Here is a 12,983-nt window from a genome sequence, read left to right as displayed (position 1 = left end):
CATTGTTGCTTGACATTACGCAAACAATTCAATTGATGGATTTTTGGATTTTTTTTTTTTTTTTTTTTTTTATTACATGCACGAGTTTTTTTTTTTGTAAGAGAAAAGAAAAACGCTCAAGTAAACTCTTGGATCGACTTCTGATGATGTGAAGTTAGAAACAAAAGCACTTGCTGGCACTTCTTCTTGATATAAAAAAAGGAAAGTGCATTGTTGCTTGACATTACGCAAACAATTCAATTTTTAATAACAAACGTTTCGAGATGCTTTGTAAGCAATCTAGACAGCATAGAAAGGTCAAAAGATTACAAAAAAATTGCGTTTTTAGATCATCTTTTAGAAAGACGCGTGCTGTCTGGGAAACATCCAGTTAAAAAACTTGATATTACTTGATTTATATAATCGCTCACGTCTTTCTTTTAGCAAAGTCTAATCGATCAACAATTTCTTACATTTTTTTAAAATGTATATATAATTACAAAGAACATCTCGGAACTGTAATCGCGCTATTCGATCGTCTCAAACGGCTTCCGGCATCCTCTCATAAAAAAGCAAAAGAAATGTAAGAAATTGTTGATCGATTAGACTTTGCTAAAAGAAAAACGTGAGCGATTATTAATAAATGTATTATATTATTGTTACTATTGCGCAGTCTTGAAACGAAAATTTCAGCGTGATATTTCCGTGACGTGAAAATATGATTTTTCGACTGAAAATGAAAAAAAATTCGAGAGACGTATTTCGTGCGCGCGCCACGGCGCACACCGATCGTTGTTGTTGCACGAAGTAATATGTGCTGTATCGATGTTTTGTATAAGTATATATCATTGGTCTGTTATTGATCTGTTATTGGTTTGTGTTAGGTGGTCATTTATTAATTTTATTTTATTCTTCTATTTTAATATTATTTATATCTCAATAAATTATGCAATGTGATTCCGCACGAGAAATTTCTTGTTGTTTTTTACCTTCTTTTGTCTTGTCGCGCGAATAATTCTGTAATCTCGATGTTTTTGCAAAAATTTGTGACAAACATGCGAAAACAATTTGACTCGAAGACGAAGTTAATTCGAAAAAGAACTTCCGACAAAGAACTGTCGGAGTTCGGTCTCAAGACCGGAGAAAGCGAACGACGAGATCGGTCACGATACACAACTGTGAAATCGCTCGCCGGAGCTCGATGGAACGAAGCGGAAAAGGTTAAAGACGAGTTGAAGACGTTACTTCCGATACTAACGCCTTCGCAAGTGAAAAGGTCTTGTGATTTCGAAACTATGTAATAATTATTTCGTCAAAATATAAATTTTTGTTTTTTTCACTGGTAAATCTCGTCTATTTCAATCAGATTTTATCTGCCGTTTCACGAAGCCGTCATTGACGAGCTTGAGGAAAACGGGTGCGAGAAGTCCGCCAACTTTCTCAGAACGCTGTTCGAACTGGACGAGAAATCTCGCGAAGAAGCGGGTCCTGATACACCAACGTGGAGAAAGCCGCGTTTGAGGAACAACAAAGCTGCGGTGACGCGTCTCAAGGAAGGCTTAATCGCTTCTGAAAACTTCGAGAAAATCGGTTAGATATTGAATTGAGATTTGAGAGAATTCAGCAAAACATACATTTTTTAATCGGATCGCGACAAGTTCAAGCGTTGCCAGTTCAAAGCGCACCTATAAACGCGACACCGCGATAAAATAATAAAAAATTGTAAAAATAAATTTTACAAACGTATGCGAAGGAAATTCAATTTCCGCGACGACAGAACTTGTCAAGATGGCGCAACACTTTCAGTCGATGACGTGGGAGTGGTGGTACGTGGCGGAACAGCTTCTTCGTTGCGCCCTGACGCAAGCGGAATTGATAAAGGATGACAAAAAACAAACAATCACCTTGGTGAATTATTTGTACGGCCGCTTCCTGTTTGAAAAAAGTTAGCGAACAATTCTTGCAAAAATTTTTGCATACATTACTCATTCTGACGCACGATTTCGTAAGCATTTGCTTGACTGAATCCGCGCCGCATGTTAAATTGCAAAGTAATTTTGGTCAATATTAATCATCATATTTATTTGCAATTCAACAATCATCATTATCATTTATTTTTAATCGCGTAATTTTAGCGCAAGATGTGGCAAAGTCAATGGAATATTTGGAAGTCGCGCGTGAAGCCAGCCGGGAAAGATCGTGGAACGCGTCGAAGATCACCGGTCGCAAAGAGAAAACCGTTTATCGGGAATGCAACGTGCTTCTGTACAAAGCGCTGCTGATGCGCGCGCGCCAACTCGATCAGCCGGATGTCATCGAGCAAACGTGCAACGAGGCTCTCGCACGAGCGAAAGATTGTGAGCTATTCTTCGTGTTTAGGTTCGCGAATCGTTCACTCGGTTCTATTTTTTTTTTTTTTTATTGGTTGTTTGGCGTGTGGCCCAGTCTGCGATAAGATTTACCGTTCACCAGTTTCACGTTTACGCGTGAACCTTCGCAGCCGGGGACCACGAATACGTCGCGAACGCATTGTACGAGCTGGGCAAGATTCAACTGCGCGCACGCAACGTCAAAGTCGCCTTCCGAAATTTCTCCCGACTTCTGGCGATGGCCAAGAGGATCCCGGACCCGGAAGGAATCTGCAACGCGCACAAAGGGATGGCGCTCGTGTACAAGTTACGAATCTACAACAGTAGTTGAAAAAAAATATATAATGTAAAAATATCGAAGAGAGTATATAATTTTTTTTTTTTTTTACCCCGCTCCCCTCCGCGTCCTGCGATTGATGTTCTGTGTCGGAACTCGACGGAACTTTCCATCAGTCTTAACGACGTGAATTTCTCGCCTCGTTATTTTGATTCGCGTTCGTCGCAGAACGTAATATTACGAATATGTGCGAGAGCGGACGCTCTAAAATTACAAATTTCAAATTTTTCTCTCGCCGATTCGCTCGTTTTGCAAACGACCAATTGCAAAAACGATTCTTTTAGACGGTTTCGCCCATTTACAGGAACTGAAAGACGAGACGAACACGAACAATCATCTCCGTCTGTTCATGGAAAACGCGGCCGAGTTCGGACTCGCGGGAAAACTGGCGCAGGCGCACTACATCGCTGGCGAGTATTTTCTGAGCGAGGTGTGTGTCGACTTCGATCTTTCGAGTATCTGTTACGTGCCGCTTATTTCTGGATTTTTTTTTTTTTTTTTTGGCTTTCGAAAGAAAAAAACCGACGACAGTCGGAATCGATTCCGAAAAAAAGTGCGCACTAAACTATCCCCCCGTGTGTGAGTAACAAACACAAATTGTTTCGTATCGCGGGGAATTATCTGCGGAAATGATTTTCGCAAGAGAGCGTGTGTGCGTACATATATTTTGTGCGTACATTAATTTTAAAATAATATTCGATTTTGCAGAGAAGACCGGACGAAGCGACTTCTCACTTGGAAACGTCCTTCAATCTGTACAGCGAACTCGGTTCGAATGTCGACGTCGATAGGGCGCGATTTATGACTGGAGTTTCGAAGGGTAAACGAAACACGCGTCAAGACACGAAACTAACTCGAAGAACATGCAAACTCGTGTACTTTAACGTATGTTTTTTTTTTTTTTTATTATAAGGGCAAGAAATTATTGCTCGTTACATCGAGCAATAATATTCCAATGCGCGACAACCGACTCACCGGCAATATCGTTACTTTGCGAGTGGAAAAACGAGAGAAGCGCTTTTTGGACGGAGAACAAGTCACATAGCGGTGAAGAAGAGCAACGTCAAAAATGATTGTCGGTCTTGATCTTTGAACTAATGGGACGGCGTATGTGTTAATAACGAAACTGGCGCAAAGCATCAAGAAGCGTCTCGCGTATATTGCGCGATATAAAAAACTATTGAACAAGTACGCAACAAAATACTTTCGCAATAAAATTTACAATAAAAAAATATTTACATGATAAAACAACGTCCGTGAAAATTAATTTCTGTAAATTTTTTTAATTTTTTTTTTCTGGTAGTTTTTTATAAACCGATTTTGGCTTCGTAGCGCCACATTAAGAATAAAATTTGTTTTCAACATATTTCTGCACATTTTTTTGAAACAATTTCTTTACTGGGAGTAAAAAAAAAAAAAAAAAAAAAAAGCGCTGTTATATTTCATAAGTCTGAATTCGAATCGAGATTCAAAGAGACATTTAAGACACCTCGATGTTGCGCTTTGAAAGATTCAAAGATAAATTTGACATGTAAGAAAAATTAGAGTTACTTGTATACTTATATAGAAATATGTAATATTGTTTTTATACTTGTGTGATATTCATATAAATCGTTAATTAAGTTTTTAACCACACTTTACCGATTGATTTATTCAAGCGTTTTTTATAAAACATGTTTTTGCGCCACAGTCCTTTAGTAAAAAAGTATTAATGCATCTTATGCATCAGATGAAAAGGTTTTTTGTTCAATAGCGTAATGTCTGTGCGTATATTCAAGGACGAAAATCGATGGAAATTTACAGATACTTATTCTGTGAAAAAAAAATGGTTTTCCTATATTGTAATCGTGTAATCTTTTTACGTTACCGAGTATTTTTTATTTTGGCGACGTAACGCGCTAATTTATTTTGAAGATTAAAAAACAAAAAAACCAAAAAAAAAAAAACAAAAACAAAAACAAAACAGGTGTGCTTATTTGGAAAGTTGCGAAAGTTACAACATTTGTTTTATTTCTTATATTTTAAAATATTTGAGTCATATTTTACATGTTAAAACTCATTTAACTGTTTTGTTTTCAATCGAAACCGTCTATTTTCGCAAAGTCAGACATCGTTATTAAAAACTTTTTGAGTATGGAAACTCGTTTATACACATGTTGTGTGTTTATGGCATGGTGTGTGTTGCGTTCGCAAAAACACCGCGCAACGATATAAATACAAATATCTCGTGAATTTCTTATCACTTGCTGCATACGTAATAAAATCAAGTACGCGTGACGGAAAGCTTTCAAGTTGGTTCGAGCCGTGACGTTATCCGAGTATCCGGACGGAGCGAAGCAAATCGCGAATTCTTTTTTTTTTTTTAATTGTAAGCAATTGAAAATTTGTGCTTGAAAAATTTTCCGTTTATTCGCAACACGCGAGTAATAGAGCGTCGGTCGCGTCTCGCGGATCCACGCGAATTTTGTTCGTTTGAAAAAAGAAAATCGAGAAAAAAATTCTAGAAATCTTGGAATTCTATGTCTCGAAAAAGGAAGAAGTTTCAAATTTTGTGCGCGAATTTCCAAAAATTTTCCATTACTCGAATATTTCGAAACCCCCCATTCGGATCGCGGATAGTCGGATATCGGGAAAAGTGAGTCTAGGCATCAAAAGTGTCTTCACGGGGGAAAAAAAACATTTGTATATATGTATAGACATATGTATGTATATATGTAAATATACGTACACACACACACACACACACACGCACACACACACGCACACACACACCTACACGCGCGCATCTCTCGTATAGACTACATATCCTAATATACATTATATATGCTATGTGATATATATATGTATATAATTATTTATATATATATATATATATAATATACAGGCATCTCTCGACTCATATACGACGAAGTTATGTTCAGAGACAATCTTATTCAAGCGCGCGAATTGACGCAAAACTATGTATACGTGTCAATTAAATCCGCACAAATTAGCATATTGATGATATTTTGTGTGAATAAAACATTAGTCGTACGAATTATTGATTTTATTGATACAAAAACGAGAGATTTTCATTCAATCGTTTTAAGCGCCACTATACAGTGGCTTCCCGCAGAGCGACGATTTTTAGAACAAACAACCACACCAGAGTGGCTCTCTTCTCTATCTCGCACTGGAAATCGCATGTACAACGTTGTTGCAACGCGAAAATTAGTTTTTACACGTTTTGATATCCGTTTTTTATACATCGCGACAGAAAACTGTCCGTGCGACGGTACAGCTTCGCGACTATAGTTCAGCGAAAGGGTCAATAACAAAATAACAAAACAAAATCGCTGTTCCTTAAGAATATAAAATTAATATCGTTCACACTGGTAAGTCGTAAGTCCGAAAATTCGTAAAATAGTCATAAACACAAATCGGATACCTGTCGAGGGATACCTGTAAATAAAATTCTTTTTAGTGTAGATTTTTGTTTTGCGTGCTTTGCGCTCGAACTTGACACGCTACACGTGTCTCGCAATTAATATCTATCGTTTAATTTACAAAATTGGTTTTGCTTTTTTTTGTTTTTTTTGTTTTTTAACTTTTATGCTTACAATTTCATTGCACAGGTAGCTTTTCTTGGTCTTATCTTTACTTCAAACGTACAAGCATTCAAAATTTATGTGCCGGAGTTATGAGAATTCTGCGTTTTTATTAGCATTTCAAAAAATTTCCCTTAAACACATATGGGGTGACGTCATCACGTCACAAACGAAATGTAAAAAAGAAATGTAAGCAGTGAAAAATTCAAGTGTCTTCTTGAGAAAAATATAGCAAACTAAAAAGAAAACATTTTGATCATAAAGACATACAATACACTTGTATCCAGTCCTTTTTATTCTATTTTTTTTTAATTTTTTATTTTATTTTTTTTAATTTTTTTTTATAGTTTTTTTAACTAACTTAGATTCTTTCCTTGGATATATTTTGTCTCAAACATTTGTTTTTTAGAGCTATGAACATACTGCACAACGAATGTAAGTAGAAACAGAACAAAATTATTATACGTGTGTGTCTTAATGTGCTACAGGTACAATTAACCTAAGATGATGTCGTTATCATCGTCTAACTCCAAGATCGGGTCCAAAGACGGCATATCGGCACTACTGTTTATCTCGCGCGATATGTTTTCCAGGGTCTCGTCGTCATCGTTATTGCCGTTTTTCATACAGTCTTTTCGCCTTTGACTTTCCTCGAGCACTCTGTCAAATATCTCATGTAATATCTCGGTAACGTTCGACGTTTCCTGCCCGTCACATTTACTCGCCAAATTATCCCGCACCAACTCCTCAAGGCTCTCGACCTCCTCTTCCAATCTGCTTTTCTCTTCTCTTTGTATCGTAATAATATCTTCCGTGTCATCTGAAGATTTGATCGTGTCGCTCGTATTGTGCGTCAAATCTATTTGAATGATGTCGTCGTATCTGTCGCTGTCATCTTTCTTGTCAAACGACGGCCCGTAATCTGAAGGATTCAGGTCAATTGTTATGTCTTCCACATTATTACTCTTGTCATTGTTTGTAATCGCTTCCATCTCCAGAATTGGTTCGTCCGTCTTGTTCTGCTGCTTCGCGACCGATTCAATCTCGCTTATGTCTATATCAATGTCATTCAGATCTCCGTCGTTCAACAATTCCGTCTCATCGGTGATATCGATTGTATCGATCTGCTTCTCCGGCTTTTCCGTAAGTTGCTTTCCCAAACACTCGTCCGTTAAATCGCACAAATCGTCGTTTATCTCTTCTATTCGGCCATTTTCAGTATCTTTATCGTTTCTAACAATTTTGCCATCTTCAGCAAGAAGATCCGTATTTTCTGTATCTTCGTTAATTTTTTCCGCGTCCTTCTTGCCGCTTTCATCGTCTACTTGATCCTCGTTAGTAATCTTGGATACATCAGGATCGGGTAAATCTGACGATTTAGCCGTTTCTTTATCGCTCGTTTTTTCTTCCACCTTTTCCTTGCTGCTTTCATTGTCCACGCATTGATCCTCGCCAGTCCTAGTTACGTTAGGAACGGACAAATCTGGCGATTCCATCTTTTTTTCTTTATCGCACGTTTTTTTCTCGCAAGTATCATCTTCGTCTTTATTACGTTCGCTAACAGACTCCTCTTTATTCGCCAAGGATATTTCTGTATCATTCTCTGTCTCCGTATTTTCATCTTCTTTTGCGCATTTGGCTGCGTCAACATCCACGTGTTTCTGACTTTCTTCCGTGGATGATTCGCTATCTTTCTGTACATCTTTTCTCACCTCTTCCCCATCTTTTGACGCGTCTTTTTCAACCGTTGTATCTATCTCAACCGACGTATCTTGATTCTTCGATGCGTCTTTGGTATCCGATTCTTTCGACGTGTCCTTGTTACTTATATCCTCGTCTTCTTTTTCAAATAACAACGCCGTTTCGTCCAATACGGCGTTCAATTTTCTGTCCGGTTCTTTAGATTTCTTCGTCAAAAACTTTTCGTTAGTCTGAATCAAACATACTTTTTCAATACTTTGAATTTGCGGACGTTTTTCCTCCGCGCGATCGTCGCTCTCCGTCGCGTCATCTGTCGATTCAATTTTATCTTTCGCGTTCTTCTCGTCTTCTTTCTTCTGTTCCTTTTCGCTCGCGCAATCTCTGCGCGAAGCATTGAAGATTTCTTCATCGGTATCATCGTCGATGTTGATAGCAATCTCCTCAGCCGGATCTTCGACCGTTTTCTCACCAGCGCTCGCCGCTTTCTCGGAAGATTTATCCTCCTGCGAATCAACGTTTGTTTCCTCCGTGGTGCTCGAAACAGTCGTCTTTATCAGTTTCAATATAGGCTGATTGAGATGCGACAATTTGTGCTCCAGACTCGACAACTTGTTGTCAAATTCTTTATCGCACCTGTCACAAGGATACACTTCCTTACTTTCTGACACTTCCTTATTACTTTCTGACACTTCCTTATTACTTTCTGACACTTCCTTATTACTTTCTGACACTTCCGATTTTGGAGATTTCACTTCCAACGGTACATCGACACTAGAGTTAGAAGACGATCTTACTCTTTTAACGATCCGTTGTTTATTTTTCTTGCTCTCATCCGCAGTTGATGTGGTTTCGCGCTGTGTGTCTTTTGTTCCTTTCTTGTCATCACTCTCATCGTTATCAAACTCCATGCATAGATTCGACGTTACCCCTTCGAGAATGGATCTTAGTCTTTTTCTGGGTCTGCCCAATGGTCTACTTATCGGTGCGCTTGCGGGTTTATCTACCGGTTTATCTATTTGTTTTTTCGGTGGTCTTCCTCGTTTCGCTTGTGAAGATTTCGTCGTCACACTGGAAGTGTCGTTGTTTACATCAGAATTGTCTTTACGTGTCTTTTTTAGCGTATCAATCAAAGGAGTGTCAGAATCGGAGCTTTGATTGCTAGTGATCGTAGTTTTACGTTTTCGACGTGACGAAATCGATTGTTTTGATTCTACGTCGGACGACACTATCGATTTCAATTCGTTCGTGCTCTCTGTGCTCTGACTCGATTTTCTCAATTTATACGATTGAGTCTTCTCGACGTCGCTCTTGTCGAGTTTTCGTTTGTTCTTTTGTTTCGCACTTCCGTTAACAACAGTGTTCTCCGACACGAGCGACTTGGACGACACGCTCGGACGACTACTCTCCGGTGAGGATCTATCTTCGTCCAGCGAACTCTCGTCCGATATAATGTACAATCTGTTACCGTCCTTGTCTCTTCGCACTTCGAATTCCTGACTCTTCTTGTTCGATTCTTCGTTCAGCACGTCCGTCAAAAAGACCGCGCAGAGTTTTGTTCCCGATGATCTTTGTTTCGACTTCAATGATCGTTGTCGCCTACCTCTGTCTTTACTCGGATCCATTGTGACCCAACATTTTTTACAAACCGTTAATCCCGTGCGATAAAATCTGTACATGTCGCTGCCGATTGGGACAACGTTCAAGCACTGTTGGCATTTTCGCACTTTCGGTCTGTTTTGTGCCTTGTTTCGCGTATTGCGGCTTTTGTTGTCGCGCGACTTACCGGGCGCCATTTCGTCGCTAGTTTCACTATCAGAAATCACTGAAGCGCAAAATGAAACATCTGGGAATGTGGTTACGGTTGTTTTGCGATTTACAATATCTGTATGGACCTGCAAAAAAAAAAAAAAAAAATTAAATTTAACTACTTCAAGAGAAAAACAAGAGTGCGTCTGATATATTTACAATTAGTCGAATGATTTAACACTGAAAGACAAACAATGTGTTGTCTTTAATTAAATGATATATTAATTATACAAATCTATGAGCGCACGTCACTGTGTGTGAGAAGCACACAAAATCTTGACACATTAAAATCAATCAACACTATTACCTTTGGAAAATGCGAATAATCAATTGCTCCATTAATTAGACTCTTCAAATTGGTAACCGTTTCGTGATGCACTCGCTTCAAATCGTACAAAACGTCCAAGTTATACCGACATGACAGACAAACTAATTTATCCTTGATCCTTTTGCTGAACTGTGAAAAAAAAAAATCCAATACTGAATGTTGTAAAGTCACGGTATTGCTTGTTTGTATAACAATTGGAACAAATAGATTCGAACTTACATCAACATTGAAAATGTTTCGAATCTTTTGTACGGCAGTGAATACCGGATGATACTCCCTGGTGACGTCGAAGATAAAATTATTTTCTATAACTTCCAAGCACAAACAGCACTTTGGTTTTTTGACCTCATTTTGGGACTGCGAGATCTCGTGTGATTTTCTGTACTTTTGCACAAATGTCGTACACTGTTCCAATTCGTACACACACTTGTAGCAGATCTTGTTGGATAACTCGGTGCTTTCGTCAATCTATAAAAATAAGAAACAACGCAAAGAGCTTAAGTCTCAATTTATAAAAAAAAACACAACGAGTTACAAGAAAAAACTTGAATCAATTTATGGAATCAAAATTGTTTCGCTTGTTAAATGTGTGTGAGATTGTTTCTTCTGAAACAAATGTGTGATCACAAATTTATCTCTGGAGAAGGTGACACAACAAGTGTTGATACCAACGGGACGGGAAGGATGTTGTTTCCTCAACAACAGACAATATAAACATATAACGTGACAAACTATGTTTACACGTAGTGTAAATATTACAAACTAATTCAAAATTAAACTCGTCTGCATTGTGTTATGCTGTAACTAATGTAAACATTGGAGTGTGATTGATAAGATTTTAATCACGTTGTTTACACTAATGTAATTAAATCTTCGAGCACGCACTAATGTCGCATAAAACAAATGCAAAATACAATTTAAGCGCGTATCTATATTCCGATGCGTAAAAATATCGCGTCGAACCCGAGTTTCGTGTGTGTGTATGTGTGTGTGTGCGTGCGTGCGCGAGGAGAGAGGAAACGCACGGATCGCACACGTCAATTCGCCTTTTGCCTGCGGGAAAAAAACATTCCGCCCGATCGAGAACCAACACCGTGAACCAACACCGAATGCATGATTTTGTGCGAACGCAATTTTGCAATTTTCACACTTAAGATGTTTAAAATAACCTGTTTTTGTTGATATTTTTACGGAGCGGTATCATTTACGGCGCATTTCAGAAGCTCCCCCAAACGCTTATGTTAAGCTTCTGTTACAACGCGGGTTGCTGCGGGCCTCGGTCGCGACGAGAGGTCGCGGAGTCACCAATCAGATTCAAGCAGCTTGCCGAATCAGCGGTTCAATCTACTTCACTCGCAACCGTGTTGTGCGCGCGTTGTGTTGCGACCGCGGAGCTTTTTAATGAGAGAAACGGCGGAAACGCGATGTGACTTCAACGCGCGACAATCGACGTCTCGCTTTTTTTCTCGAAAAATAATCGCCGCGTTCGGTGTTGCAAATCGCGGAGGCGTCGGGTGTTTTTTTTTGTTTTTTTTTTGTTAATACAAAAATTCATCAAATTCATTCCGATCGATTTGATCGGCTTTAACATCTCCGACGGTCTTCGATTTGCAATCCCGAACGCAGCTGGCGCAGGCGCACGAGCGACCGCGATACACAGAGAGACAGATCGCGGGCGCAACACACACGCACACACACACACGCGCGCGCGCGCGCGAGCTTCTGGCTTTGTGTCGACCGAGGCATCGACGAGCTTGTTTATCACCTTTCGGTACGCGCTATGGTTCCGAAGCTCGAACGAAAAGCCGAATCCTAATGAATCCTCGTCACGTTGTCGCAACCGAACCATCCGACGATATAGAATTATCCAAATTATCGAGAGAGAGAGAGAGTACTTGGGTAGGAACCTCGCGTCGAGTAGGTTTGTACCCTCAATGATCGCACGTCACAGAGGATACGCACACTCGAGAATTTGCGCAATTACATACATAATGCACACACACACACGTAAGACGCGTAACTGCGCGTACTGCGTTTTGACAAAAATGTCAAAAATACGAGCGCGCGAGACGATCACGTCACAATTGTTTCTTGTGTTGTTCGAATTCGCACGTTCCGCGAGACCGAAGGATCTTTGAAAATTTATCGCTTGTCAACCGAAGTTTGCAAACAACACACTCGTTCGATTCTAACCTAACCTAACCCTAAACCGTTCTTCCGCGGAGTAGTCGAAGGCGATATTCGACTTTCCGTCCGCGATATACGGGTCGGGAGAGATCCACAATCTCGCGAGACTTACCCTCGCTGACAAGCAAGTAACGAGTTGCTCGTCAAATGTGTCTCTGTTTTCCGGCGTGACGTCCAGAAAGATGCTCTTGTCGCTGGCGCACACAAAACAATAATTGCCAGGCATCACGACAGCGCTGTCCGGTCTGATCATCTGGGTGACGGGTTGTTGAATTCGCGGGGTGATTTCACTGGCACTCTCCGTGTACGGATTTTATGTATCTCTTGCAAAGATTTTGTGTACAAAAAAAAACCCGAGGATGAATTAAGAAAGAGAAACGCTCGCGTACATGTATGCACACACCTGAGACAGCCGGACGAATTGGCGGTAATCTTACGGGCAACATGGCGGGCTGAATGTTATCGACGCGATATATCGATAAACCGCCGCGAGCGGACACAGATCGATATTCGCGATATCCAGGGGATCGATTGTATATTTGTGCAAAGTAGTTAAAATTACAAAAGTGAGAAAATTTACTAGTTGTCAACTAACAAAATCACAGATATTTTAGTAAATTCGCTCAGTTTTTGTAATTTTCACTACACCGCGTGATACAGAGTCGACTCCCAGATCGCGATTGAGACTC

At 39.6% G+C, this 12,983-nt stretch overlaps 2 protein-coding genes across 6 annotated transcripts; one reads left to right on the top strand and one right to left on the bottom strand.

Moving 5' to 3' along the window:
* The first annotated feature begins 41 nt into the window (after positions 1-41).
* LOC109852147 lies at positions 42-4,035 on the top strand. Of its 4 annotated transcripts, none has more exons than XR_002249971.1 (4): positions 42-1,255; positions 1,346-1,569; positions 1,733-2,336; positions 2,480-4,035. XR_002249971.1 is itself a non-coding variant. In XM_020423028.1 (3 exons), the coding sequence occupies exons 1-3, from the start codon at positions 1,008-1,010 to the stop codon at positions 1,927-1,929; spliced, it is 669 nt and encodes a 222-aa protein (XP_020278617.1). In that variant the 5' UTR covers positions 42-1,007; the 3' UTR covers positions 1,930-4,035. The 4 variants fall into 4 exon arrangements, 1 of the variants encoding a protein (XP_020278617.1); XR_002249972.1 differs by having other exon boundaries at positions 1,733-2,654; positions 2,990-4,035; XR_002249970.1 differs by having other exon boundaries at positions 1,733-3,505; positions 3,599-4,035.
* A 639-nt stretch (positions 4,036-4,674) lies between these two features.
* LOC109852030 (dentin sialophosphoprotein-like) lies at positions 4,675-12,763 on the bottom strand. 2 transcript variants are annotated; one of them, XM_020422801.1, is made up of 4 exons: positions 12,407-12,763; positions 10,327-10,575; positions 10,087-10,236; positions 4,675-9,865 (listed from the first exon to the last, which is right to left on the bottom strand). In XM_020422801.1, the coding sequence occupies exons 1-4, from the start codon at positions 12,545-12,547 to the stop codon at positions 6,767-6,769; spliced, it is 3,639 nt and encodes a 1,212-aa protein (XP_020278390.1). In that variant the 5' UTR covers positions 12,548-12,763; the 3' UTR covers positions 4,675-6,766. The 2 variants fall into 2 exon arrangements, with proteins under 2 accessions (XP_020278390.1, XP_020278391.1); XM_020422802.1 differs by lacking the exon at positions 12,407-12,763 and adding an exon at positions 11,873-12,306.
* Between the last annotated feature and the right edge of the window lie 220 nt (positions 12,764-12,983).

This window comes from Pseudomyrmex gracilis, unplaced genomic scaffold (assembly GCF_002006095.1).
Source record: "Pseudomyrmex gracilis isolate BER0280 unplaced genomic scaffold, ASM200609v1 scaffold_24, whole genome shotgun sequence".
NCBI lineage: Eukaryota > Metazoa > Arthropoda > Insecta > Hymenoptera > Formicidae > Pseudomyrmex > Pseudomyrmex gracilis.
Note: the sequence above shows the minus strand (reverse complement) of the source record. Positions and strands in the feature narration are given on the sequence as shown.

Coding starts and splice junctions, on each gene's coding strand:
- LOC109852147 (XM_020423028.1), top strand. CDS start 1,008: ATGTTTTTGCAAAAATTTGTGACAAACATGCGAAAACAATTTGACTCG. Junction 1,256..1,345: donor ACGCCTTCGCAAGTGAAAAG/GTCTTGTGATTT, acceptor TATTTCAATCAG/ATTTTATCTGCCGTTTCACG. Junction 1,570..1,732: donor TGAAAACTTCGAGAAAATCG/GTTAGATATTGA, acceptor ACGTATGCGAAG/GAAATTCAATTTCCGCGACG.
- LOC109852030 (XM_020422801.1), bottom strand. CDS start 12,547: ATGATCAGACCGGACAGCGCTGTCGTGATGCCTGGCAATTATTGTTTT. Junction 10,576..12,406: donor TTACTTGCTTGTCAGCGAGG/GTAAGTCTCGCG, acceptor TTATTTTTATAG/ATTGACGAAAGCACCGAGTT. Junction 10,237..10,326: donor GAAACATTTTCAATGTTGAT/GTAAGTTCGAAT, acceptor TTTTTTTCACAG/TTCAGCAAAAGGATCAAGGA.